Source organism: Leucoraja erinacea, chromosome 5 (genome assembly GCF_028641065.1).
Source record: "Leucoraja erinacea ecotype New England chromosome 5, Leri_hhj_1, whole genome shotgun sequence".
Lineage (NCBI taxonomy): Eukaryota > Metazoa > Chordata > Chondrichthyes > Rajiformes > Rajidae > Leucoraja > Leucoraja erinaceus.
In genome coordinates, this window is record NC_073381.1 from 56100438 (window position 1) to 56126426 (window position 25989).

General features: G+C 45.3%; 1 protein-coding gene across 1 annotated transcript; it reads right to left on the minus strand.

Annotated features, from left to right (window-relative positions):
- Nucleotides 1-177: 177 nt before the first annotated feature.
- hint3 (histidine triad nucleotide binding protein 3) lies at nt 178-14257 on the minus strand. Its single transcript, XM_055635659.1, has 5 exons — nt 13868-14257; nt 11405-11522; nt 7388-7457; nt 5058-5184; nt 178-909 (listed from the first exon to the last, which is right to left on the minus strand). The coding sequence occupies exons 1-5, from the start codon at nt 14234-14236 to the stop codon at nt 853-855; spliced, it is 741 nt and encodes a 246-aa protein (XP_055491634.1). The 5' UTR covers nt 14237-14257; the 3' UTR covers nt 178-852.
- Nucleotides 14258-25989: the final 11732 nt, after the last annotated feature.

A 25989-nucleotide genomic window follows, 5' to 3' on the forward strand; every position in this document is an offset into this window, starting at 1 on the left:
TGCAAAACATGCTTGGCTGATAAAGTATTATTGTGATTGTAATTTTCATCCTTCATTATGCTCTTTACATCACAAATTTTAAATGGCACTGTTTGGAACACTAATGGAATTTAATAGATCACAGAATTCCTTGTAATAAAAACGTGCTGTCACATGAACAAAAAACAATTCTAACTACATTACACTTGTATATTTTTATTTTATTAACATTCAAATTAATGAAACAAGTCAAATTAGAACAATTTAATTCTTAACTCAATGGCACAGTGGAGACTCAGTTTAACAAATGCAAGCAGCAAAATTGTGTTGTGCTCATTCAATTTAATATGTTGAACTGTTCAACCAGGCTTCCCTCTACTAAAATTAACTTACAACTCTGGAGAGACTTCTATTCTTATCATCCAGATTCAAAATAAATAATTAATGCATTTGAAACATTTACAGCAAAACTTGTATCGATGTTGATGCAATTAAATATTTAACAGAATGCAAGGCAAAGTTATATGAGAACAAATATGTAATGTAATTAAATTTCATCAATTTTTCCATTTTAAATTGAAGCTAATTTCACTGGTTGCAACCAACTCCATGCATTAAGGTTTAATTAACTATTATTGAACTTTCATGCATGCAGTTTTGGAATTAGTTAAATTGAAGCTAAGCCCAGTTACAGAATCTGTACTATATATTTTTTAATTGATCAAGCATTCGGGAACATAAAATGGTATTTTTCAGGTAAAATTAGCACTCATTAATGCTATTTGATTAAACCCAAAGTTGGATCAAGTTAAAGAACAACTGCAGTGTTGAAATTCAGATGACATCTGAATTTAAACATTAGTATTTATTTGTTTAGCTTCCACTGCCATCGTCTGGAAGAGCCTTAAGCTTTTCAATCAAATGTTCATGCTTGGAGGGAGAAAAAACAGGCAAATGAAAAATTAGCATTTGCTAATAATCTAAAGTTAAGCAATAACCTTGAGAGCAACACGCCTGGCCCTTTAGCGAGTCAAGCAGGTTCTTTCATTTAAATAGAATATAGTAACAATAAAATTGGGTGCAGGAGTAGGCCATTCAGCCCTTCGAGCCTGCACCACCATTCAATATGATCATGGCTGATCATCCAACTCGGTATCATGTACATGCCTTCTCTCCATACCCCCTAATCCCTTTAGCCACAAGGGCCACATCTAACTCCCTCTGAAATATAGCCAATGAACTGGCCTCAACTACCTTCTGTGGCAGAGAATTCCAGAGATTCACCACTCTCTGTGTGAAAAATGTTTTTCTCATCTCAGTCCTAAAAGATTTCCCCCTTATCCTTAAACTGTGACCCCTTGTTCTGTACTTCCCCAACATCGGGAACAATCTTCCTGCATCTAGCCTGTCCAACCCCTTAAGAATTTTGTAAGTTTCTATAAGATCCCCCCTCAATCTTCTAAATTCTAACGAGTGCAAGCCGAGTCTATCCAGTCTTTCTTCATATGAAAGTCCTGACATCCCAGGAATCAGTCGGGTGAACCTTCTCTGTACTCCCTCTATGGCAAGAATGTCTTTCCTCAGATTAGGAGACCAAAACTGTACGCAATACTCCAGGTGTGGTCTCACCAAGACCCTGTACAACTGCAGTAGAATCTCCCTGCTCCTATACTCAAATCCTTTTGGTATGAATGCTAACATACCATTCGCTTTCTTCACTGCCTGCTGCACCTGCATGCCTGCTTTCAATGACTGGTGTACCATGACACCCAGGTCTCGTTGCATCTCCCCTTTTCCTAATCAGCCACCATTCAGATAATAGTCTACTTTCCTGTTTTTGCCACCAAAGTGGATAACCTCACATTTATCCACATTATACTGCATCTGCCATGCATTTGCCCACTCACTCAGCCTATCCAAGTCACCTTGCAGCCTCCTAGCATCCTCCTCACAGCTAACACTGCCCCCCAGCTTCGTGTCATCCGCAAACTTGGAGATGTTGCATTCAATTCCCTCGTCCAAATCATTAATATATATTGTAAATAGCTGGGGTCCCAGCACTGAGCCTTGCGGTACCCCACTAATCACTGCCTGCCATTCTGAAAAGGATCCGTTTACTCCTACTCTTTGCTTCCTGTCTGCCAGCCAGTTCTCTATCCACATCAATACTGAACCCCCAATGCCGTGTGCTTTAAGTTTGTATACTAATCTCTTATGTGGGACCTTGTCGAAAGCCTTCTGAAAGTCCAGATATAACACATCCACTGGTTCTCCCTTATTCACTCTACTAGTTACATCCTCAAAAAATTCTATAAGATTCGTCAGACATGATTTACCTTTCATAAATCCATGCTGACTTTGTCCAATGATTTCACCACTTTCCAAATGTGCTGCTATCCCATCTTTAATAACTGACTCTAGCAGTTTCCCCACTACCGATGTTAGACTAACTGGTCTGTAATTCCCTGTTTTCTCTCTCCCTCCCTTTTTAAAAAGTGGGGTTACATTAGCTACCTTCCAATCCTCAGGAACTACTCCAGAATCTAAAGAGTTTTGAAAAATTACCACTAATGCATCCACTATTTCTGGGGCTACTTCCTTAAGTACTCTGGGATGCAACCTATCTGGCCCTGGGGATTTATCGGCCTTTAATCCATTCAATTTACCTAACACCACTTCCCGGCTAACCAGGATTTCACTCAGTTCCTCCATCTCATTTGACCCCCCGGTCCCCTGCTATTTCCAGCAGATTATTTATGTCTTGCTTAGTGAAGACAGAACCAAAGTAGTTATTCAATTGGTCTGCCATGTCCTTGTTCCTCATGAGCAATTCACCTGTTTCTAACTGCAAGGGACCTACATTTGTTTTAACTAATCTTTTTCTCTTCACATATCTATAAACACTTTTGCAGTCAGTTTTTAAGTTCCCTGCCAGTTTTCTTTCATAATCTATTTTCCCTAATGAACCCCTTTGTCCTCTTCTGCTGGACTCTGAATTTCTCCCAGTCCTCTGGTAGGCTGCTTATTCTGGCTAATTTGTATGCTTCATCTTTTGTTTTGATACTATCCCTGATTTTCCTTGTTATCCACGGATGCACTACCTTCCCTGATTTATTATTTTGCCAAACTGGGTTGAACAATTGTTGTAGTTCATCCATGCAGTCTTTAAATGCCTTCTATTGCATATCCACCGTCAACTCTTTAAGAATTAATTGCCAGTCTATCTTGGCCAATTCACGTCTCATACCCTCAAAGTTCCCTTTCTTTAAGTTTAGAACCCTTCTTTCTGAATTAATTATGTCACTCTCCATCCTAATGAAGAACTCAACCATATTATGGTCACTCTTGCCCAAGGGGCCACGCACAACAAGACTGCTAACTAACCCTTCCTCATTACACAATACCCAGTCTAGAATAGCCTGCTCTCTCGTTGGTTTCTCTACATGTTGGTTTAGAAAACTATCCCGCATACATTCCAAGAAATCCTCTTCCTCAGCACTCCTGCCATTTTGATTCACCCAATCTATATGTAGATTGAAGTCACCCATTATAACTGTTTTACCTTTGTTGCACGCATTTCTAATTTCCTGTTTGATGCCATCCCCAACTCCACTACTACTGTTAGGTGGCCTGTACACCACTCCCACTAGCGTTTTCTGCCCCTAAGTGTTTCGCAGCTCTACCCATATCGATTCCACATCCTCCAAGCTAATTTATTTTCTTTCTATTGCGTTAATCTCCTCTCTAACCAGCAACGCTACTCCACCTCCTTTTCCTTTCTGCCTATCTCTCCTGAATATTGAATATCCCTGGATGTTCAGCTCCCAGCCTTGGTCACCCTGGAGCCATGCCTCCGTGATCCCAACTATATCATAGTCATTAATAGGTATGGTGAACCAATACCTCAGCTCAATTTACTCACAGATCTATTGTTCAACTTAACCTATTCTTGGCTGATCCATAACTCAAATCTATTTACCCAGAGCAGATCAAGATCTCAACTAGGCAATCCCTCAATTTCTGAGCACAAGGGAATATAGACCAAATTCATGAAACAATCATTGGAACTCGACAAACTGTTTAATTTGACCTAAAAATTGCAATTATCCCAATAACCAAACCTTCGAAGGAAAGGGGCTGTACCGATTTATACTTTATACAAGGGCACAAATGTTCAAAATATGGACCAGGTACTTTAAGGGGAAAGTAGAGAAGCAGTTTCTTAAAATAAAACTCTGGGACCAGTTAGATGTGAAGATTAAACTTTCACAACTGGACTTTTTTGAAATCCACATTTCATATAAAACTTTAATTTATCTAAAATAATGTGAATGTAAGGAAGAATTTCCATCAGGATACAAATATGTGTTGTGGGGGCAAAATCTGCATTCCTATGGGTGCTGTCTAATGTAGCTCATTTCCTCAAAATGCAGCCTCTCCATTCTGCTAATTATCAGATATTTCCCCCTGCACATTCCTAAATACAAATAAAGATTACATTTGATTAACAATTAATGAGCTTTGATCCAAATCGGTGCTTATTTAAGTCAGGAACTGATGTAAATCTACTAGAATTGCACAATATTTGGGGTATATCCAGTGTTATACTTTAACCTGTAGGGGATAAAGTGATTAATAGCTTTTCTCTCCGAGTGAAGAAAATTATTTAGTTCTTACCAGAACTATATCCGGACCAAGACCCGGTGTGCGGCGCACCTTGCACCACCCGGCGGTGGCTTTGCAATGGCCGCGGGGGACAATTGCACATCGCCAGCCGGGGCTTTGACTTTGACTCTGACATGGGGGGGGGAGAGTGCAGTGGAGAGATAAGTGTTTTTGGCCTTCCATCACAAATGATGTGATGGATGTTTATGTAAATTATGTTGTGTTTGTTGTGTTCTTGGGTCTACCTGGAAAGTTTGATTCATATTAACTTGCCTGGAACACTTTATAGTGGTGGATGATGTTTGAAATAGTGAAGCATCCATTAGATATTAAAATATATGAAATAATCCATAAAGGAATGATTTGCATCTTCAATTCTCACATTATTCAGCAAATGGAAACAAAATACTTACAGATATAAACCAGTAGGAATTTGCTCTGTAAATCATTCTTGATAAAAATCCCATCTGACTAACTGGAGCCAGTACATGCAAGTGTAGATGAGCTACTGTACAGAATGGTGGCCAGTGAAAACCAAGCCTGTAAACAATTCAAAAATTACACTCAACACAAGTTTCTAATCACACAAACTTCAATAAAAAACGGAATTAATCCAGTTAAAGGAATCCTGAGAATGCTAAGTTTAAACATTGTTTGGTTAAATCCATTGACTTCAAAGTAATTTGTATACATAGTGGACAAAAAAAATCCATCCAAGTGAGAGGAAATGTACCAAAATATTTACAGCAAAATTGAAAATGCAGACGTTCCGTGTCTTTGAAGTGCTTTAAATTTTGTAGTTCTCTATACATATGAGAATCTATCAATAGGTGCTGTCAGTGACATTCTGTCACATTTACCAGTACATACTGTAACAATGCCAGTCACGTGTATGCAGAAATTCACCTACGTTGCAATTTTGTCAGCTTCGCTCAGCAAAGTTAAATTTAAGAATTCTACTTTGTTTGCTGCAAACCACAGCAATAGGTTATTTTAAAAGATGAACCACCAGAAAATTGCATAAAATTATCGATTCATATAATGTTGCATTCAATTACTTTTTATTTTTAACTATGTTGTACACACCTTTCTTGACAACTACTATAAAGTTCATTTGTCCATCAAATTAACACATCATAATCATAATTGTAAAGAAGTTCCAGAGGTATAAGAATGAGGAAGGGCTGTGATGACAGTTAACTTTTAGTTTATTGACACAGCATGATATTCGCATTGTACATAGAATTTGGATAATTGTTTACAAACTGTATATATGTGTTTTTTGTGCGTGCATATGTGTGTATATATGTATGTATGTATGTGGCTTATGTATGGATATTTGTATGTACGTATGTATATGTCTATGTATTTATATATATATATGTAGATGAGATAAAGTTTGTGAATTCATTGATGAGTAGCGGAGAAGGGGTAGGAATAAATAAGTGTAACCTCAATTGGTCCCTTGATCGCGCTGATTACAGGGTAGGCAGTCAGTCGGCTTTTAAAAAATCATAAACCGCGCATGCGCAGATTGTTCTCCTCTCCGTAAGCTGGCAGTCAACTTTTATAACGTCTTCAAAAGTGGCCGGTTCCTCTGTCCGGTCCCGGCAGCCGCTCGCAGCACCCAAGCTACTTCCCTCCCTGGCCACAATGCGGTGGCTCAGCGCCCGGAGCGTTGAGGCAGCGGTGAGTGAGTTTCTGGCATGATCCCTGATCCCCGACCCCCTCCTTCTCAACGTTCCTGCCCTCCCTGCAACTTTACCCCTGGCCAGACACCCACATGCTGTGATTAGGAACTCTTCCCCCCCCCCCCCCCCCCCCCACCATTGTGGCCGTGGAGTCCTTTGCGAGCAGCCGCTTCCCACTTTACCGCCACCCGCTTCTCACATCAGCTGCCAGCAATGAGGGGTCGAGCTTGGCTATTCCTCAGTAACCTCAACATCGTTCTTGATGTTGCTGTACTGAGAGATAGCCAAGTCTATCTTTCTTGGCTAACAACCTAGCCTTCGGCCTCCAGAACACAGGTAAATTTTCGTGCCTTATTTTTGGGTAAAAAATAGCATCTTCATTGCCGGGAAATACGGTATTTAAAAACATATAGCTCAAAGAAATTTACTTACCACATTATTTGTACACGAACTCCATTCTTCTCTCTTTGTTTCTTAAGATACTCTTAAGTTAATGGCAATCCATGTTTGAAAAACCTACCAAGAAACTTGCGTTGCGCCTGCGCAGTAGGCTGCTGCACCTGCACAGTACGCAGTCGACAGTGCAAAGGCAGAATTTCAGCTGCCTTCAGCTCCCCTTGAAATTGAAGGCTTGAAGCAGTGTCGACGGCACGTGAGCTGCACATACTTTTGCCTGTTTCAAGTACTGCGGATGAAAGGCATGGGAAAATTATGCCTACCTAAGAGATCGATCTCTTAGGTAGGCATAATTCTCCCGTGTCTTTACTATTTATATTTAACAATTACCATTTTATAATTTTAGTCAGGGTAGGCAGTGCCTACCTTGCCTACCCTGACAGCATGTGCCTGACTTCCTCCTACTCCTTTTCAAATATGTAAGATTTGATTTGTGATGTTTATGAGAAGTTATTTAATGTTGTGTATAGGTTTATTGTTCATTTCATTTTATTGTTTATTCTGCTTTGTTTTAAACTTTTTTTGTTTTACATGTTCGAAACAAAATATAAATATATAGGATAATTACTAGAGAATAAAACTGTAACCATACATACCTCACATCAGCAGGGTCAGCTATCCCCTTTTGAAGAAGTACATTTTTCCCAATTGCCACCATCGTTTGAACTGTTCATTAGAGTAGAATATTACAAAGTTGAAAAATATATAAAAATTATATATTGGCAGCAAATTAAAAAAACTTGTAAACAGTTAGTTTACAACTATGTAAATTTGTGGTACAGGTGCACAACCTTTTATCCGAAAGCCTTGGGACCAGACACTTTTCGTAATTCAGAATTTTTCGGCTTTCGGAATGGAAGATTTTTAGCGTAGATTTTAACGGCTGGCTCAGTGGTAGAGTGCTCGGCTCGTATCCGCAAGGTCGCGAGTTTGCGCCTCGATCCCGGCAGTTACTCGATCGCGAGTTTGAGTCTTCAATGTAGTTTTTTCTTGCAGAATAGGAGAGAATAGGGAGGGTTAGCCTGGGATCATTCTCTGCGAGATGATCTTAGTGCGGGAGACAAGTGTAGGAGAGGTGTACTGACTGTGTGGGCAGAACTTTGGAAGTGATTGCCCACCATTCTCAAAAGCCGCTGTGTCTCCCTGTCCCTCCAACTCTAGAGGAATCCGCTCCCCGATGAGCCGCTACGGCGACAAGTGGCAGTTCACCCACAGCCCAAGCTGCACCCCCTCATCCGCAATCCGGGTTCCTCTGGAGTTGGAGCGGAGCTGGGCTAGAGTTGCTGCTGGCTGTGAGTCTATGGGATCTCCGTGCTTGCAGTCGGTGTCCCGTTGGTCCTGACGTCTCCGGTCACCCCCCTGGAATGGAGCTGAGACTGGGAACTGTACCGCCCTTACCCCCTCCCTCTGCAACTGCAAACAACCCCACAGTTCCCAGTCTCAGCTCCTGTACAAGGGGGTGGCCGGAGAGGCCACAGCCCGAGACATCAGCTTCTGTCCCTACGGGGACAGCGGAGAGCGTGTTCCTCTGGAATTGGAACGGGGCTGGGCTGCTGCTGGCTGTGTGTCTCTGGGTTCTCCGTGCTTGCAGTGGGCCTGGGGGTCGGTGTCCCGTTGGTCCTGACGTCTCCGGTGACTGGCACTGGCTCCAACGTGAAGACAGTGCAAAGCCCCCGCGCCGGTGCAATGCGCGGGGAGCTGGAGAGGGGAGGGAAGGGGGTCACACACATGGCCGGGAAGCAGAGGGGTGTAGGTGGGGTAAAACTGAAGGGAGCGACAATTTGCTGCTGCCTGCCCGCTGAGTTAAAAAGTTCCCATGCAAGACTCACGATACACTGTGTATCGTGAGTCTACCGTGGGAACTTTTTAACTCAGCGGGCAGGCAGCAGCAGATTGTCAATTACTAACCCTCCCGCGCAATATACCCTCACCTTCTCTTTTATGAATGGGGATTTAGTTCCCCTTTCTTCGAGGACCGACCGGAGGTTCCGCTGTCACCTCTGCGGGCCGCCCTCGGTGAACGTTTTCAAGGACCTTTCTTCAAGGACTGAAAAAATGTCCGCTATTCGTAGGTTTTCGTTATTTGGATCTTCGGATAAAAGGTTGTGCACCTGTATTATGACCACAGATCTCTCATTTTAACTGTTAACTACTATTGCATTCTAATAATCTACGGGTGATACACAGACATAGAAACATAGATAGGAACATAGAAAATAGGTGCAGGAGGAGAAAGAAAATAAGGTGGACACAAAATGTTGAAGTAACTCAACGGGGCAGGCAGCATCTCTGGAGAGAAGGAATGGGTGAAGTTTCTGGTCGAGACCCTTCTTCAGACTGATGTCAGGGGTGTGGGCGGGACAGAGATAGAATGTAGTCGGAGACAGTAAGTCAGTGGGAGAACTGGGAAGGGGAGGGGATGGAGAAAGAGGGAAAGCAAGGGCTATTTGAAGTTAGAGAAGTCAATGTTCATACCGCTGGGGTGTAAACTACCCAAGCGAAATATGAGGTGCTCCAATTTGCGCTGGGCCTCATTCTGACAATGGAGGAGGCCCAGCACAGAAAGGTCAGATTTGGAATGTGAGGGGGAGTTGAAGTGCTGAGCAACCGGGAGATCAGGTAGGTTAAGGTGGACCGAACGGAGGTGTTCAGCAAAACGATCGCCGAGCCTGCGCTTGGTCTCGCAGATGTACAGACATTGACACCTGTAACAGCGATACAGTAGATGAGGTTGGAAGAGGTGCAAGGGAACCTCTGCCCCACCTGAAAAGACTGGCGGGGTCCTTGGATGGAATAAAGGGGGGAGGTAAAGGGACAGGTGTTGCATCTCCTGTGGTTGCAGGGGAAAGTACCTGGGGAGGGGGTGGTTTGGGTGGGAAGGGATAAGTTGACCGGGTAGTTGTGAAGGGAACGGTCTCTGCGGAAAGCAGAAAAGAGTGGAGATGGGAAGATGTGGCCAGTAGTGGGATCCCGTTGGAGGTGACGAAAGTGTTGGAGGATTACTTTCTGTATGCGACGGCTGATGGGGTGCAAGGCGAGGACAAGGGGGACTCTGACCTTGTTGCAAATGGGGGGAGGGGGAGCAAGAGCAGAGCTGCGGGATATCGAGGAGAACCTAGTGAGAGCCTCATCTATAATGGAAGAGGGGAACCCCCGTTTCCTAAAGAATGAGGACATCTCCGATGATCTAGTATGGAAAACCTCATCCTGGGCGCAGATGCGGTGTAAATGGAAGAATTAGGAGTATGTGATAGAGTCTAAGAAAATAAGTCAGTTACGAGGTAGAGACATGCTGCTTGACCTACTGAATGTTTCCATCAATTTCTGTTTTTGTTTCAGATTTCCAGCATTTGCAGTTAAAATAAAAAATGACTGGCATACATTTAGCCTTGTTACCAATGTTGGGAACCACAGGACAAGAGTAAAGTTAGAAAAATAACAACCATATGAATTGCTGGTACTGAGAAGTCCTGGCATTGTAGCAGAGTAGAATATTGCTAATCAATCAGTGAAAGGCTGAAAAAAACAAAATTCTGCAGGAACTGGAAATATAAAACACAAACAGAAACTGCAAGAATCATCAGCAAATTAGGTAGATTGGTATAGAAAATCTCTATCAGCCTTGTGTTAATCACTAAGCCTACTTTACCCTCTTTTACCTTACTCTAGCACCCTTTTGTCATCTGCTCACTCATGCCTTTCGTACTATCATTAGTCTTTCCTCTTGTCCTTTCCACCCTTTATCCCATTTATAAATATTTTGGGCTGAATGTAGTTGGCTCATCATTAAGCCTGGTCTTGAAGCCTATTCTAGTGGCACTAATCAATCCACCTTGCAGTGAATGTGCAGAACTGCCAATGAAGTATTGAGAAAGTCCCTTTGAAAAAAAAAATAATGTTGACAAATCTTTGACCCCACCATTACTGATTGTAGAAGCTGAGAGGATTTTATATTAATTCACAAATATTTTTCACAGTGAGGCATTTAAAAACCATTAATAATGATAGTCAAGCAACATTGAAGAGGGCCATGTTCTTGCTGACCAACGGCACCCATCCACACTCAAACATTTTCCAGCAGTTATCCCAATAGCCAACTATTTCCTCAGAAGATGGAGTAGATTGGATGTGTCGACGAATTGAGTATGTCAATGAATCCAGGAAATTATACCTCAGTGAGCCTCACATCAGTGATAGGGAAGCTAAGTCCCTTGATATCTCTTATCATAGATATTTCAAATAACTGTACGTTTTTTAAAATTTGAATGTGGACTGAAAAACACTCAAAGGGCACCACTAGATTTCCCACGATTCTAGCTCGAAGACAGATATGAAAGAAAGTTAAAAAAGAATTGTTGATCAATCAATCAATACACCTATAACATGATTTGCATTTCAATACTATTACTCCTGATGGCACCTGAAATGTTAATGTAGCCATTTAGTGTGTGTTCTATATCTAAATTTAGTTTCAGGTTGGTAAAAAAAAATGGTCTTAAGAGTTAACTTCTTGAAACGTTTATTACAGAAAGAAGAAATGGTAAAGGATTGGAACATGATTTAAAACATCACAAGCCATTTAATTTTCAAGAATGAAGTCAACACAATCTCACCTATTGATATGTGTTCCTTCTTCAGAGATTTGCAATTTCCAATATGTCTCCTTGGCACTACAAGATAGTGATGGGGTGCACCAGGTCGGATGTCTCTAAAACAGGCAAACTGTTCATCCTGAAAAACAAAAAAACAAAATGTGATGTTTCAAACATTCACATATCTGCGGGCTCTTTTAATGAACTGACTATTTAGAAACATTGACTCCATTCAAAGATCCAAGCAGTCTTTCCAGGAGCAGCAGAGGTTCACCTGCACCTCCTCCAACCTCATCTATTGCATCCGCTGCTCTAGATGTCAACTGCTCTACATCGGTGAGACCAAGCGTAGGCTTGGCGATCGCTTCGCCCAACACCCCCGCTCGATTCACATTATCCTACCTGATCTCCCGGTGGCTCAGCACTTCAACTCCCTCTCCCATTCTGAATCCGACCTTTGTGCCCTGGGCCTCCTCCATGGCCAGTGTGAGGACTACCGTAAATTGGAGGAGCAGCACCTCATATTTCGCTAGGGCAGTTTGCACCCCAGTGGTATGAACATTGACCTCTAATTTCAGGTATCCCTGCTTTCTCCTCCCCTTCTCAGCTCTCCCTCAGCCCACTGTCTCCGCCTCTTCCTTTCTTCTTCCCGCCCCTCCCACCCTCACATCAGTCTGAAGAAGGGTCTCGACCCGAAATGTTGCCTATTTCCTTCGCACCATAGATGCTGCCTCACCCGCTGAGTTTCTCCAGTATTTTTGTCTACCTTCGATTTTCCAGCATCTGCAGTTCCTTCTTAAACATTTAGAAACATTTGTTGCCTTATTCCTTTCTCCGCATCTCAATATCTCTGCATCTTCTCATAGTCCATCCCAAAAACATTCTCTCGTTTCAAACTAGCTTCTGGTTTCCTAATCTTTTATTTAGCTTTCTATCCTCCCTTGGGTTTTCTTTTTCTGATGTCAGGCAACACTCTGTGAAGCTCCATCGCAGGTGATAGACTTCTGACCGACATTCACTATAAACCCACTGACTCCCACGGCTATCTTGACTACTCTTCCTCCCACCCTGCTTCCTGTAAGGACTCCATCCCCTATTCCCAATTCCTCCGTCTACGGCGCATCTGCTCCCAGGATGAGGTGTTCCACACCAGGGCATCGCAAATGTCCTAATTCTTCAGGGAATGTGGGTTCCCCTCCCTTACTATAGATGAGGCTCGCACCAGGGTCTCCTCCATACCCCGCAACACTGCTCTCCCCATCCCCCCACTCGCAACAAGGGCAGAGTCTCCCTGGTCCTCACCTTTCACCCCACTTGCCGGCACGTACAACAAATAGTCCTCCGTCAGTTTCGCCACCTCCAACGTGACACCACCACTCGCCACATCTTCCCATCTCCCCCGGTCTGCCTTCCGCAAAGACCGCTCCCTCCGTAACTCCCTTGTCAATTCTTCCCTTCCCTCCCGCTCCACCCCTTCCCCGGGCACTTTCCCTTGCAAACGCAAGAGATGCTACACCAGTCCCTTTACCTCCCCCCTCGACTCCTTTCAAGGACCCAAGCAGTCGTTCCAGGTGCGACAGAGGTTCACCTGCACCTCCTCCAACCTCATCTATTGCATCCGCTGCTCTAGATTTCAGCTGATCTAGGCCAAGCCTAGGCTTGGCGATCGTTTCGCCGAACACCTCCGCTCGGTCCTCACTAACCAACCTGACCTCCCGGTGGCTCAGCACTTCAACTCCCCCTCCCATTCCGTATCCGACCTCTCTGTCCTGGGCCTCCTCCATGGCCAGAGTGAGCAACACTGGGAATTGGAGGAACAGCACCTCATACTCTGCTTGGGGAGTCTGCATTCTGGTGGCATGAACATTGAATTCTCACAATTCTGTTAACCCTTGCTGTCTCCTCCCCTTCCTACCTCAGCCTCAGCCATCGGGCTCCTCCTCCTCCTTTTTCCTTTCTTCTCCCTGCCTCCCCCCACCCCCTATCGGTCTGAAGAAGGGTTTCGGCCCGAAACGTTGCCTATCTCCTTCGCTCCATAGATGCTGCTGCACCCGCTGAGTTTCTCCAGCATTTTTGTGTACCTTTGTGAAGCAGTGATGGTTTTATACAAATAGTGTGTTGCTGAAACAAACGATTTCAAGTGAGCAGCAGTGGCACATCATTGACCGTGACGATAAACATGTCAAGCATCAACCCCGCGACTACTAATTGTTTCTCCCTGCCCCATCCATTACTGTCTTCTCTTCTCTGCTTCCCACTCCCCCCTCATTCTCCTCCTCTCTCCATCTTCCACCCCTCAGTCCCCGCTCGATCTCCGCTCCCACCCATCTTGTCCTTCCTGCCCCATATGTCTCCATATTTGTCCCCAGCCAGAGTGATATTTGTGGGATATGTTTCCTGCAAGCAGCCCTGTGTTGTGGCTCCGTGTCCTTGAGGCTGTCAGTCTGCCCCCTCCACCTCTACCAGGAGCAGCCCTGCCCTCACCCAGTGCAGCAGATCCTCCGGCACGAATCTGTTGCTGATTTTACAAAAGACGCAAGCTTTATCGAAGCCGCCCGCACTGTCCGCCAGGGCCGTGGTGGAGCCGGAGCTGGAGCCGGAGCCGGCGTCCGGCGGGGCCTGGGCCTGGGCTTCGGCCTCGGCCTCTCCCGGGATGACCATGCCCGGGATCGGGGTGCCTGACACCGCCGGGGTGGGGACTGGCGTCGGCACCGGGGTGGGAGACAGGGTGGGGGTCAAGCTGGGCATTGGAGTGGCGTTGACAGACTCTCTGCCGGACCCATCGTAGACGTCGGACTCTGCTGAAGCGGATAGCAGGGCCGGAGGCTCAACCGCCACCCCCACCGCCGCCATGACAACGGCAACGGCGACCAACGCCAGCGGTGCGGCAGCGGCTCAATCGCACTCCGAGCGCATCGATCAGCGGCTCAATCGCACTCCGAGCGCATCGATCATCAGTGGCAACCAGCCAGCAGCAAAGATCCTATAGCAGAGCTATGCTGTAGGATCTTTGGTCAGCAGAGGGAGACACAAAATGCTGGAGTAATCAGCGGGACCGACCGGCAGCATCTCGGGAGACAAGGAATGATTGACGTTTCGGGTCGAGACCCTTCTTCAGACTGGATCAGAAACGTCACCCATCCCTTCTCTCCAGAGATGCTGCCTGAGTTACTCCAGCATTTTGTGTCCCTGTCTCCGCTTTAAACCAGCATCTGCAGCTCCCTCCTACACATGGATACATAGACACATACTTGGGTGCAGGTCCTTCGAGCCTATTCAATGTGTTCGTGGGCGGATCATCCCCAATCAGTACCCCATTCCTGCTTTATCCCCATATTCCTTGATTCCACTAGCCCTAAGAGCTCCATCTAAGTTCTAACTCTCTTTTGAATGCATCCAGTGAATTGCCAGCCTCCACTGCCTTCTGTGGCCGAGAATTCCACAGATTCACAACTCTCTGGGTGAAAAGGTTTTCCTCAACTCAATTCTAAATGGCCTACCCCTTATTCTTAAACTGTGGCCCATGGTTCTGGACTTCCCCAACATCAGGAACATTGAGATCTAGTGTGTCCAATTCCTTAATCTATATTACTAAAAGTCTGATCTTGACCACTTCCTGTTGTTCTGTATATTGATTTTAGAAAAAACACTGCCACTTACGGCTGTGAATTTTGGCCATCTTACTCAGAATCCCCCTCTGCTGCGCAGGACAAGAGGATCGATTAAAAATAAGAGTTATTAGTGTTTAAAGAATGTTGAGATTCTCTCCCCTGAAGACAACGCCCCTTCTGGAGGGACTATAAAACGTGGAAGTGTTGAGTGCCTCAGGCAGTCTCTGCAAGATGGGGGAAGTGAGAGGGTAAGTCTGAGCTGTGAATAACACTGAATACATGTTTACTAGACTGTGAGTGTGGTTTTACTGATCTTGAGTGCCCCTAATGTGGTTTGAAGATGAAAATGTGGTTGGTTTGAAATAAAGCACAGCAAATGGTTGTTGGTGGTGGTTGGTTTGAACTAAAGCACAGCAAATGGTTGTTGGTTTGAACTAAAGAATGATAAAGTCTAAACTTGACAACTTCCTGTTTGCACTCTATATTGATTTTAGATAAAACGCTACCACTGACGGCTGTGATTTTCAGCCGTCTTACTCATTCCCCTCTGCTCATCAGGTTCAGAGGATTCTTCACATCAATGAAAAATAAAAGTGGTATTAGTGTTTAAAAAATGTTGAGAATCTCACTCCTGTCAATCACGTCATGAAGGCCACGCCCCTTCTGGGAAGGGATTATAAAACCCGGAAATGTGGGTGTGGCTCACTCTCTGCCAGATGCAGGAGAGGTCACGACTCTGAGCTGTGAATCAACTGAACACACTGAATGTCTACTGAACTGTGAGTGTGGTGTTTATGTAGTGTTTTGTGTGGTTTCACCCTGCTTGAAATGGTATGAAACTGCATTTGAATGTGGTGGCCTTACACCCTGCTTGAAGTGGCATGAAACTGCACTTGAATTTTGTGGCCTTGCACCCTGCTTGAAGTAGTATGAAACTGCACTTGAATTCAGTGGCCTTGCGCCCTGCTGGAAGTGGTCGGAAACTGTACTAAAATTCGGTGGCCTTGCACCCTGCTTGAAGTGGTAGGAAACTGCACCTAAATTTGGAGGCCTTGCACCCTGCTTGAAGTGGTATGAAATTGCACTTGAATTTGGTGGCCTTGCACCCTACTTGAAGTGGTAAGAAACTGCACTTGACTTAGGTGGCCTTGCACCCTGCTTGAAATGGTAGGAAACTGCACTTGAATTTGGTGGCCTTGCACCCTGCTTGAAATGGAATAGCCGTGAGTCAACTGCCAGCCCACCAGCCGTGAGTGAGCTGTCACCACACCAGGCTTGAGTGACTGAACTACCACCCCATCAATCCATTTGGCCCACAATGTCCATACTAGCCCTCTGGAAACCAGTCCCTTCAGCCCACAACACCCATACTAGCGTCCCTTCTACTGTCACTCCGCGGGATGATCCGCCCCTTCCTACACCATTGCGTCTTTACTGCAGCTGCGGGAGGCTCTGGATGGCCGGCGGAGATCTCCAACCGGACACAATTTTTGGAGGGAAGGACCAGAAACGGCAGACCGGCCCGGCCCAGCCCAGCGCGGAGTCGGAGATGGCGCCGATGTCACCAAACGGAAAGCAGAGACTCTGATCATGGCGGAGAGTGACCAGCGACCGGTGCCCGCTGTGAGTCCCATCGCACCGCCAACCCCTTCCGCTCTGGTCCCCCTTGCTGGCTCCTGCCCCCCTCCCCCGTGATACCGCACTCTCCCTCATGGCTCTCCCCTTGTCCTTTCTCCGAGCTCTGTCCCCCCTGCACCCACACCCCCCCCCTTCCCCCTCCCACACATCACATCCCCCACGCGCCCCCACCGCCCCAACACCCTCCCTCCCTCCCCCCCCCCACACACTCCTCCCCCCACACATCCCCCCCCCCACACACCCCCCTCCCACACACCCCTCACAACCCCCCCCTGCCCACACACCCCTGCCACTCCCACATGCTCCCTCCCATCCACACACACACACCCTCCCCCCCCCCCATCCCTCCTGCCCCCCCTCGCAAACCCCTTCCACCCACATACATACTTCCCATCCCACCCCCCACCACCACACACCCCCCGTGGTGACTGGGACCCAACGGGTCCCACTTAGTCGAGTGTTTTAAAAAAAATTGAATTCTCAATGAACATCATGTTTTTTCTTTAAAATATCCTATAGACAATGTTAACTGTTAATGAAAATGGAAGAATTTGATTAAAATGTGTTTTTCTTTAGAATAAAATCAATGTCAATTAAAATGGCATTTTGCTTTAATGATATTTGGGCGAACGTGGTTGATGGGCAGGGAAAGTGGAAAAGTGCTTTTGTCAAGTGTTTTTGGTAAAGTTTAAAATGTCAATAACTTGTAAAATATAACATCAATGAGAAGGAAACATGGCTAATGCACCCCCAGGATAATGGTGAGTAAGGTGGGCCAAAAATTGTAGCGCTATCATATATCGTTTTTGCGCAAATATAGGTACAAATAAGAAGCTAGTGATAGTGATAGTGATAGAGAATGAGATAGAGATTGTAAATTACTGACTAACACAATCTGAAATTCAAGATCATCTTTAATCAGTAGTCAAACTATAGCGGTACAGCAGGTTGTTAGTTGCTGGAACATCATGACCGCTTCCAAGACTGAGCAGTACAGGAAGTGGGTGTTAATATAACTCGCACAGTAGGGTAGGGTTAGTGATGCTATTCTACTATGATTGGTTATCATGCATAAACCAATCTACAGAGATAGAGATAGAGAGATAAATAAAGATTTTCCTGAAACTTACAAATGCTTACTGTTGTTTTTCACTAGGTGGCTCACTGAGCTGTGAAATGTGTTCCTTCCGCTGAGTATTTTTCTAACACATTTTTAATCGTCAGGGGAAAATCCAAAATTGGATGCAACAGTTTGCGTTAACATTGTGAAAGAAAGAAGAAATAAAATGTAGCAAAATTGCAGATGATGCTAAGATAGGTGGAGGGGCAGGCAGTGTCAAGGAAGCAATGATTCTGCAGAAGGACTTTGATAGGTTAGAAGTGTGAGCTGAGAAGTGGCAGATTAAATTCAGTATCGCAAAGTGCAGTCATGCATTTTGGTAACAAGAATAAAGGTGTAGATCATTCTCTATATGGAGAGAGAATCCAGAAATCGGAGGTGCAATGGACTGGATGCAGCACTCCAAAAAGTTAATTTGCAAGTTGAATCAGCAGTAAGGAAGTGAAATGGAATGCTAGCATTTATATCAAGAGGAATGGAATGCAAAAACAGAGATGTAATACTGAGGCTCCATAAGGTGCTGGTCAGGCTGCATTTGGAGTACTATGAGCAAATTTAGGCCCCATATCTGAGGAAGGATGTGCTGGCTTCTGGAGGGTCCAGAGGAGGTTTACAATAATAATTCCAGGAATCAGCGCGTTAGCATATGATGCACTGGGCCTGTACTTGCTGGGGTTTAGAAGGTTGAGGGGGGAACCTAATTGCAGGGCTGCCAACTCTCATGCTTTGAGCATGAGAATCACTCATTTGAACAAATTCTCACGCTCTCATGCTGATCACAAATTTCTTATGCTCTGTCGTGAGAAATTCTGTGATCAACGAAAATTAAAAAACTCAGATAAATTGCATGGGCCGCGTGTGTTGCAGGGCCGGGCTGGTGAGTGTTTGCCGGGCTGGCGAGTGTTTGTGGGGCCGGCAAGTTGCTCGCTGCAGCTCTGGCCATGGAGCCGCCTCAGTGCAAGAGTCCCAGGCCGCCAGAGGCGTCGGAAGCTTTGAGCCGCTGCCGTGAGAGTCTCTGTGCCAAATTCGCCCAGGTGACCGGCATGGATCAGGCTGCTGCTCGGTGCATCCTGGAGGACAACCAGTGGCTGCTGGAAGTAAGTACCAAGCACTGGGTAGAAACGGTGGAAGATAGTGGACTTCAAATGGGAGTGGTTGGAGAAAGCATCCTGCTTGCCTGCTAGATTTTCACTTACTGTAACTGCATGAAAAATGTTCCTGATGTTGGGGGATTTCAGAACCATTGGTCACAGTTTAAGAATAAAGGGGGGGGGGCAGTTAGAACTGAGATGAGGACAAACTTTCTTCAGTTAGCAGAGAGTTGTGAATCTGTGGAATTCTCTGCCACAGAAGGCAGTACAGGCCAATTCACTGGATGTTTTCAGGAGATACATTTAGTTCTTGGGGCTAACAAAATCAAGGGATATGGGGAAAAAACAGGAAAGAGGTACTGATTTTAGATGAATAGCCATGATCATATTGAATGGCAGTGCTGGCTCGAAGGGCCGATGGCCTATTCCTCCACCTGTTTTCTATGTTTCTATGCTTGAGGATATGGCAATAAAACTCGATCACTTGATTTTGAAGCTTTCATGCATGGTGGAGGTATAATGTAGTCATAGAGTGATATAGTGTGAAAACAGGCCCTTCGGCGCACCTTGCCCACACCCGCCACATGTCCCAGCTACGCTACCTGCTTTTGGTTCGTACCTCCAAACCTGTCCTATCCATGTAACTGTTTCTTAAATGTTGGGAGGGTCCCCCGTCTCAACTATGTCCTCTGGCAGCTTGTTCCGTACACCCACCACCACCCTTTGTGTGGAAAAAGTTACCCCTTAAAAAGTTACCTCTTAAAAATACTTCATACAAAAAACATTGAAATCATACTTCTACAGTGCACTAAAACATGATTTTACTTCATCAAATTTCCCTACCATGGGAGGGGGGACACCCTACTTCCCACACCCTCTCCCCACTCGGTTACTCCACTCCTTCACCGGGTACCCCCAAGGCCAGTGATCAGTGATCGCTCAGTCTCTCCACTTTCAAAAACACTCTGGTTCAGTTGGAGAACACAGCCAGATGTGAACGGGGAACTGAGGCCATTGTCCGTGATGTCTGGATCCCAACGCTCAGCGCTTCATGCTTCGGAGTTGGCTAATGTTATTGATTTGTAATTAGCTTGATTTGTAATTAGTTGACAAAACCTTAATTTATTAATCTGGAATACCCAGGGCGATAGGATAAGTGTAATATTAAAATGACATGCAAGGTGTCAAGCTGTCTTTCACAACATACAGCCCTGATAACCCATTATTTCCTTCAGTTAAATATTGGGAAGGTAGCACTATTGTCATTTGCCACTCAATTATTATGCTTGTTTACCTCACTGGCTATTTCTAACCCCCCCCCCCCCCCCCCCCCCCAATTCCTTCGACAGGTTGAATAGAAATGTCCCCAATCTCATTGTTTTATTAATTGAACACGTAAATATCCTCAAGGAATGTAATCAGATGGAAACTGATTCAGATGCGATATTTAAGAGCTTGTTCAAAGAAGGGGCATATTTAAAGGAGTGACAGAGATACTTGCAGGGGAATGTGCGAGGAGATTATTATTTGTCTTTAGTTTTAGCTTGAACCAGGACATCTGAAGATTAGAGGTTTAATATAGTAATTGTGCTGATACTGACCCCAACCAACCACGTAATGAATATCATCCATTCCGGAGGTTTTACTTTTATGATGCCATTTAAACTTCACTTGGATTTCAATCACTTAAATGTAAAAGTAGTTGGGAATGGGGAGCATTGGAACTAAAATTTGCTCTTGGTACATATTAACTGTAATGTAATAATGTATGCCTGTTGGTAGGTGCAATCAAAACAAAGATCTTTTTATCATTGTTGTGTTATGAATACCACAGAAAATATGATGTACTCTCAAGATCACATTTAATAGAATAATATTGCTTAAATGTATAGTTATTGGACTTTGCATTTCGGAAAAGTCCCAGCTGAGAGGAAGACGGGAAAATACTGAAAATATTGGGGGTGAAAATGACTTCAGGCCAGTTTGTTACGAAAATGAAAGAAATGGTAACAGAATACTTTTACAGCTGAGTGAGTATAATTTGATGGATGAGAAATTGTGTTCAACCAATTGATGACTTCTTTGACAAAGTAACTAGCATGTTAGATAACAAGGAAGCCAATTAATGTAGCAAATTTTGTTATCCATAATTTTATCTGTGATTTGCCCCATAAAGGGTTACTGCATTAGATAAGCACTTGTGGACTTGAACTTAATAGGTTAAGTCCAGGGGGTCAGATATGGGGCTTTATGTGTGGGCCACATATATTGTCAGTGCAAAGGGGCTAGGAGCAAGGCCAAATGTACATCCAGAGTCAAGGTCTGGAATAGTACTAGGTGTGCAGTCAAAGCTGGGACCAGGGGAGGTAGAATGGGGGGGGCAGTGTAAGGCTGGACACAGGGACAGGAATGAGAGAAGGTATGCAACTGGAGTCAGGGCCCAGGAGTAGTACCAGGTGTGCAGTGAGACCCAGGTGGTCAACATGGGCCAAGTGTTTGATGAAAACCTGATTTCCATACATGAATACCCTAAGATCATTCAAGTGCTGCATGTGTTGATCAGAGCCTGGGCTCCACTGTGGAATGTAATTAGGAATGTAATTTCATCTAACCTTATTCATAGCTAATCTCATTTAAAGCATATATATTGCATTCAAGTGTGTTAAAAGACTCGCTACAGTATGCACCATATTGCACAATTTCAAGCTGAAAAACGCAAAAGTTCCATACCAATGGGGGGGGGGGGGGACTCCTCCCACATCCCTCCTCCCTTCCCCCCCCCCCCCCCCCCCCCCCCCGTCGCTACGCTCCCTCGGGCTTGCTCTCTCGCAATTTCTCACTCCCAACTCTCACCCAATGTTGGCAGCCCAGCCCGGAGAGAGTCCAAGATCAGAGCCTCAGAATTAAAGGGCGCTCTTTTGGAAAGGAGGAAGAACTTCTTTAGTCAGAGGGTTGTTAATTTGTGTAACTCATTGCCACAGAGGGCTATGGAGGCCGTCAGTGGATATTTTAAAGGCAGAGATAGACAAATTCTTGATTAGAACTGGTGTCAAGGGTTATGGGGAGAAGGCAGGGAAATGGGATTAGGAGGCAGAGATCAGCCATGATTGAATGGCAGTATAGACTCAATGGGCTGAATGGCCTAATTCTACTCCTTGTGAAATCAAACATAAATATATTCAACAATTTCAGCATTTGCTCAGCAATGACTGGTTCATGACTGAAGTTTCATGATGTAATTAGAAAAACATCGGAAATGCGTGGAGCGGGTCACTGCCTGCACCTGCATTTAGCACAATTATGACTAATCTTCAACCCACCTCCTCCTTCCCACACATTTACATTCTCTCGGTATCTATGTTTTTTTTTCTATGATCTCCAGCTTGAATGAGTCCTCTGACTGTTCCAAATACTCACAACTCTGAGGAAATGTTGCTTCTTTTCAGTTCAACATGTGCTACCCTTAAGTTCAAGCGACTATGAGTTTACTTCTAGACTTTACACATTTTCCTGAAAAAGGCAACACAAGTGAATAGAGTAGTAAAGAAGGCATTTGCTATCTTTGCCTTCACCATTTGGGGATTGAATATAAGAATCAGGAAGTCATGTGGCTGCTTTATAAAACTTAAGTTTGGCTGCTTTTGGGGTATTCCCACTTTTTCGTTCACCTCCTACGCACCAGGCAATTTTAGAGGCCAATTAACCTGACAACCCGTATGTCTTTGGTATGCGGGAAGAAATCAGAGCATCTGGAGGGAACCCACTCGGTCTCAGGGGGAACATGCAAACTCTACACGGACATCACCCAAGGCCAGGATTGAACCCAGTTCTCAGGCAGCAACTGACACTGAGTTGTACTACATTGCTGCACTGGACTTTGAGGTGATGGTCTCTCCTGAAATAGATTATTCTCTGTAATTTAATATATATATTATATTTTCATATAATAGCCACCAGATGTGGCTAAGAAAAGCCCTTTGAGTACAAATGATCGTATTGAATGCATAAGCCCTAGAAATGTAATGTTAAGGTCAGATAGTGACCAGAGACTGGAGTCTCTGAGAAATAGAATAATCGTGCTGGGAAAGTAAAGTAAAAAAGTAGCAGATTGTACACAATGATTTAGTCATAGAGTGATACAGCGTGGAAACGGGCCCTTTGGTCTGACGCCCACACCATCCAACATGTCCCAGCTACACTAGTCCCACCTGCCTGCATTTTGCCCATATCCCTCCAAAGCTGTCCTATCCCTGTACCTGTCTGTTTCTTAAACATTGGGATAGTCCCAGCCTCAACTACCTCATCTGGCATCTTTTTCCATACACCCAGCAACCTTTGTGTGAAAAAGTTACCCCTCAGATTCTTATTAAATCTTTTCCCCTTCACCTTCAACCTATGTCCTCTGGTCCTCGATCCACCCACTCTGGGCAAGAGACTTTGTGTATCTACCCGACCTATTCCTCTCATGATTTTATACACCTCTACAAGATCACCCCTCATCCTCCTGCACTCCAAGGAATAGAGTCCAAGAATGCTTAACCTCTCCCTATAGCTCAGACCCTCTAGTCCAAGCAACATAGAAACATAGAAATTAGGTGCAGGAGTAGGCCATTCGGCCCTTCGAGCCTGCACCGCCATTCAATATGATCATGGCTGATCATCCAACTCGGTATCCTGTACCTGCCTTCTCTCCATACCCCCTGATCCCGTTAGCCACAAGGGCCACATCTAACTCCCTCTTAAATATAGCCAATGAACTGGCCTCAACTACCCTCTGTGGCAGAGAGTTCCAGAGATTCACCACTCTCTGTGTGAAAAACATCCTTGTAAATCTTCTCTGTACCCTTTCTAGCTTGACAGCATCTTTCCTATAACTTGGTGCTTAGAACTGAATCCAATACTCTAAATGCAGTCTCACCAATGTCTCATACAACTGCAATATGACCTCCCAATTTTTATACTCAATACTGATGATGGCCAATGTGCCAAAAGCCTACCCGATCTACCTGCGAGTCCACCTTCAAGGAACCATGCACCTGCACTCCTAGATCCCTCTGCTCTACAACACTCCCCAGTGCCCCACCATTCACTGTGTAGATCTTGCCCATGTTAGACTTCCAAAATTACAACACCTCACATTTCTCTGCATTAAATTCTAACCATTCCTCAGCCCACCTGGTCAATCCATCAAGATCCTGCTGCAATTTTTCACAACCATCTTCACAATCTGCAAAACCGCCCCATTTTGTATCATCAGCAAACTTGCTAATCTTGCCGTGTATGTTCTTGTCCAAATTATTGATGTAGAAAGATGACAAACAGTAATGTGCCCAGCACCGACCCCTGAGGCACACCACTAGTCAGGCCTCCAGTCAGAGAAGCAACCTTCCACCATCACCCTCTGCTTCTTCCATGGTCGATTTTCAATGTATTCAGCCATCTCTCCTTGGATCCCATGCGATCTAACCTTCCAGAGCAGCTTACCATGCGGAAACCTGTTGAATGCCTTACTGCAATCTATGTATACATCTACAATTCTTCTCTCATCAACCTTTTTGGTCATGTTTTCAAACAACTCAAATTTGTGAGACACGACCTCCCACACACAAAACCATGCTATCCCTAATCGGCCCTTATCTATCTATGTTTATCTTAGTGCGTGTGTTACGCCGCAGGCTGTGTTCCCCCCGTCGCCTCCCCCCCCCCCCCGCAATCCTGCGTTGAGGGGACGGGACCCAACTGGTCCCACTTGGTCTAGTACTTACTAAAACTCTTTGTCTTGTTTGTGGCTGTGTGTGTGTCAATTTGGTTAAAATTCCTATTTGTTTCCCAAATGCTAGGCCACAGCCTTCCCATTGTCACACATTATACTCACATTTTCCCGTTGAGGCGACAAATGTCTTCCTGTCGCATTCCCACCTATATTTCCGGAATTTTTAATCGTTTAAAGCTTTAAACAAAGCCAGAAAACTCACCCATTTCGGAAAAAACCCCACGAGTGACGTCACAATCGACTTGCAAGGCAAGACGGGACACTCAGGGAGTGAGGGAGGGGCACTCCAGCGCACCCGGGTGACGTCACGATGCATTCGCAAGGCAGGACGGGAGATGGAGCTCTCCAGCACTCGCGTGGCGGCCGCTGCCAGCGCCCGATGAGGAGGGTGGTGCTGGAGCTGGAGTGTCGGCCGAACCCAGGGATTGGGATGGGGCCGAAAAAGAAGCCGCCGCTAGAACCAAGGACGAGCCTGGGTCCGGGGTCAGGGATGAGCCCACTGGAGCTCAGGTGGCAGCCGACCTGACGGCTGGAGTCTACAGTGAGGGTCGGGTCGAGTACGAGAACCAGGCCGTTCCAGGCCTTGCCACTCATCTACGACCTGGGTAGGTCCTGGGGCAGGGAATGGGAGGGGGATGAGGAGAGAGATGGGGTGGGGAGTGGGATGGTAGGGGGAGATGGGGGAGGGAGGGAGTGGAGGTGGTAGATGCCCCTCACTCCCACCCTCTCTACTTCCCTCCCTTTCTATCCCACCTCCCCCTCTCTACCTTCACTCCCACTCTCTCAACCCCTCTCTACCCTCCCTCCCCCCCACTATGCACACCTCCCTCTCTAGGGATTGAAGAGGGAGGGTAAAGAGGATGGAGTGCTGGGGGATGAGGAGAAATGAGCCACGCCTGTACAGTTTGGGGCTATGCGTGAGTGGTGCAATATTGCGTTGGGGGAATATCTAGTAACTTTCCGACTACAGATATTAAGCTCACAGGCCTATAGTTCCCAGCATTTTCCCCGCAGCCCTTCTTGAATAGAGATACATTTGCCACCCTCCAGTCGTCGGGCACCTCTCCTGTATTTAAAGACAGTTCGTACATATCAACCAGGGCTCCTGCAATTTCCTCTCTAGTTTCTCACAATGTCCTCGGATATATCGGATCAGGCCCTGGAGATGTGTCTACCTTTGGACACGATAGTACCTTCAGCAGCTCTTCAACCATAACACTGGCTGGTCTCAAGCCACCTCCATTGACTGTCCCAAGTTCCTCTGTCATCCTGTCTCCCTCTTTAGTTTAGAAACAGCGCGGAAACAGGCCCTTCAGCCCACCGGATCCAGGCCAACCAGCGATCCCCGCACATTAACACTATTCTACACCCAC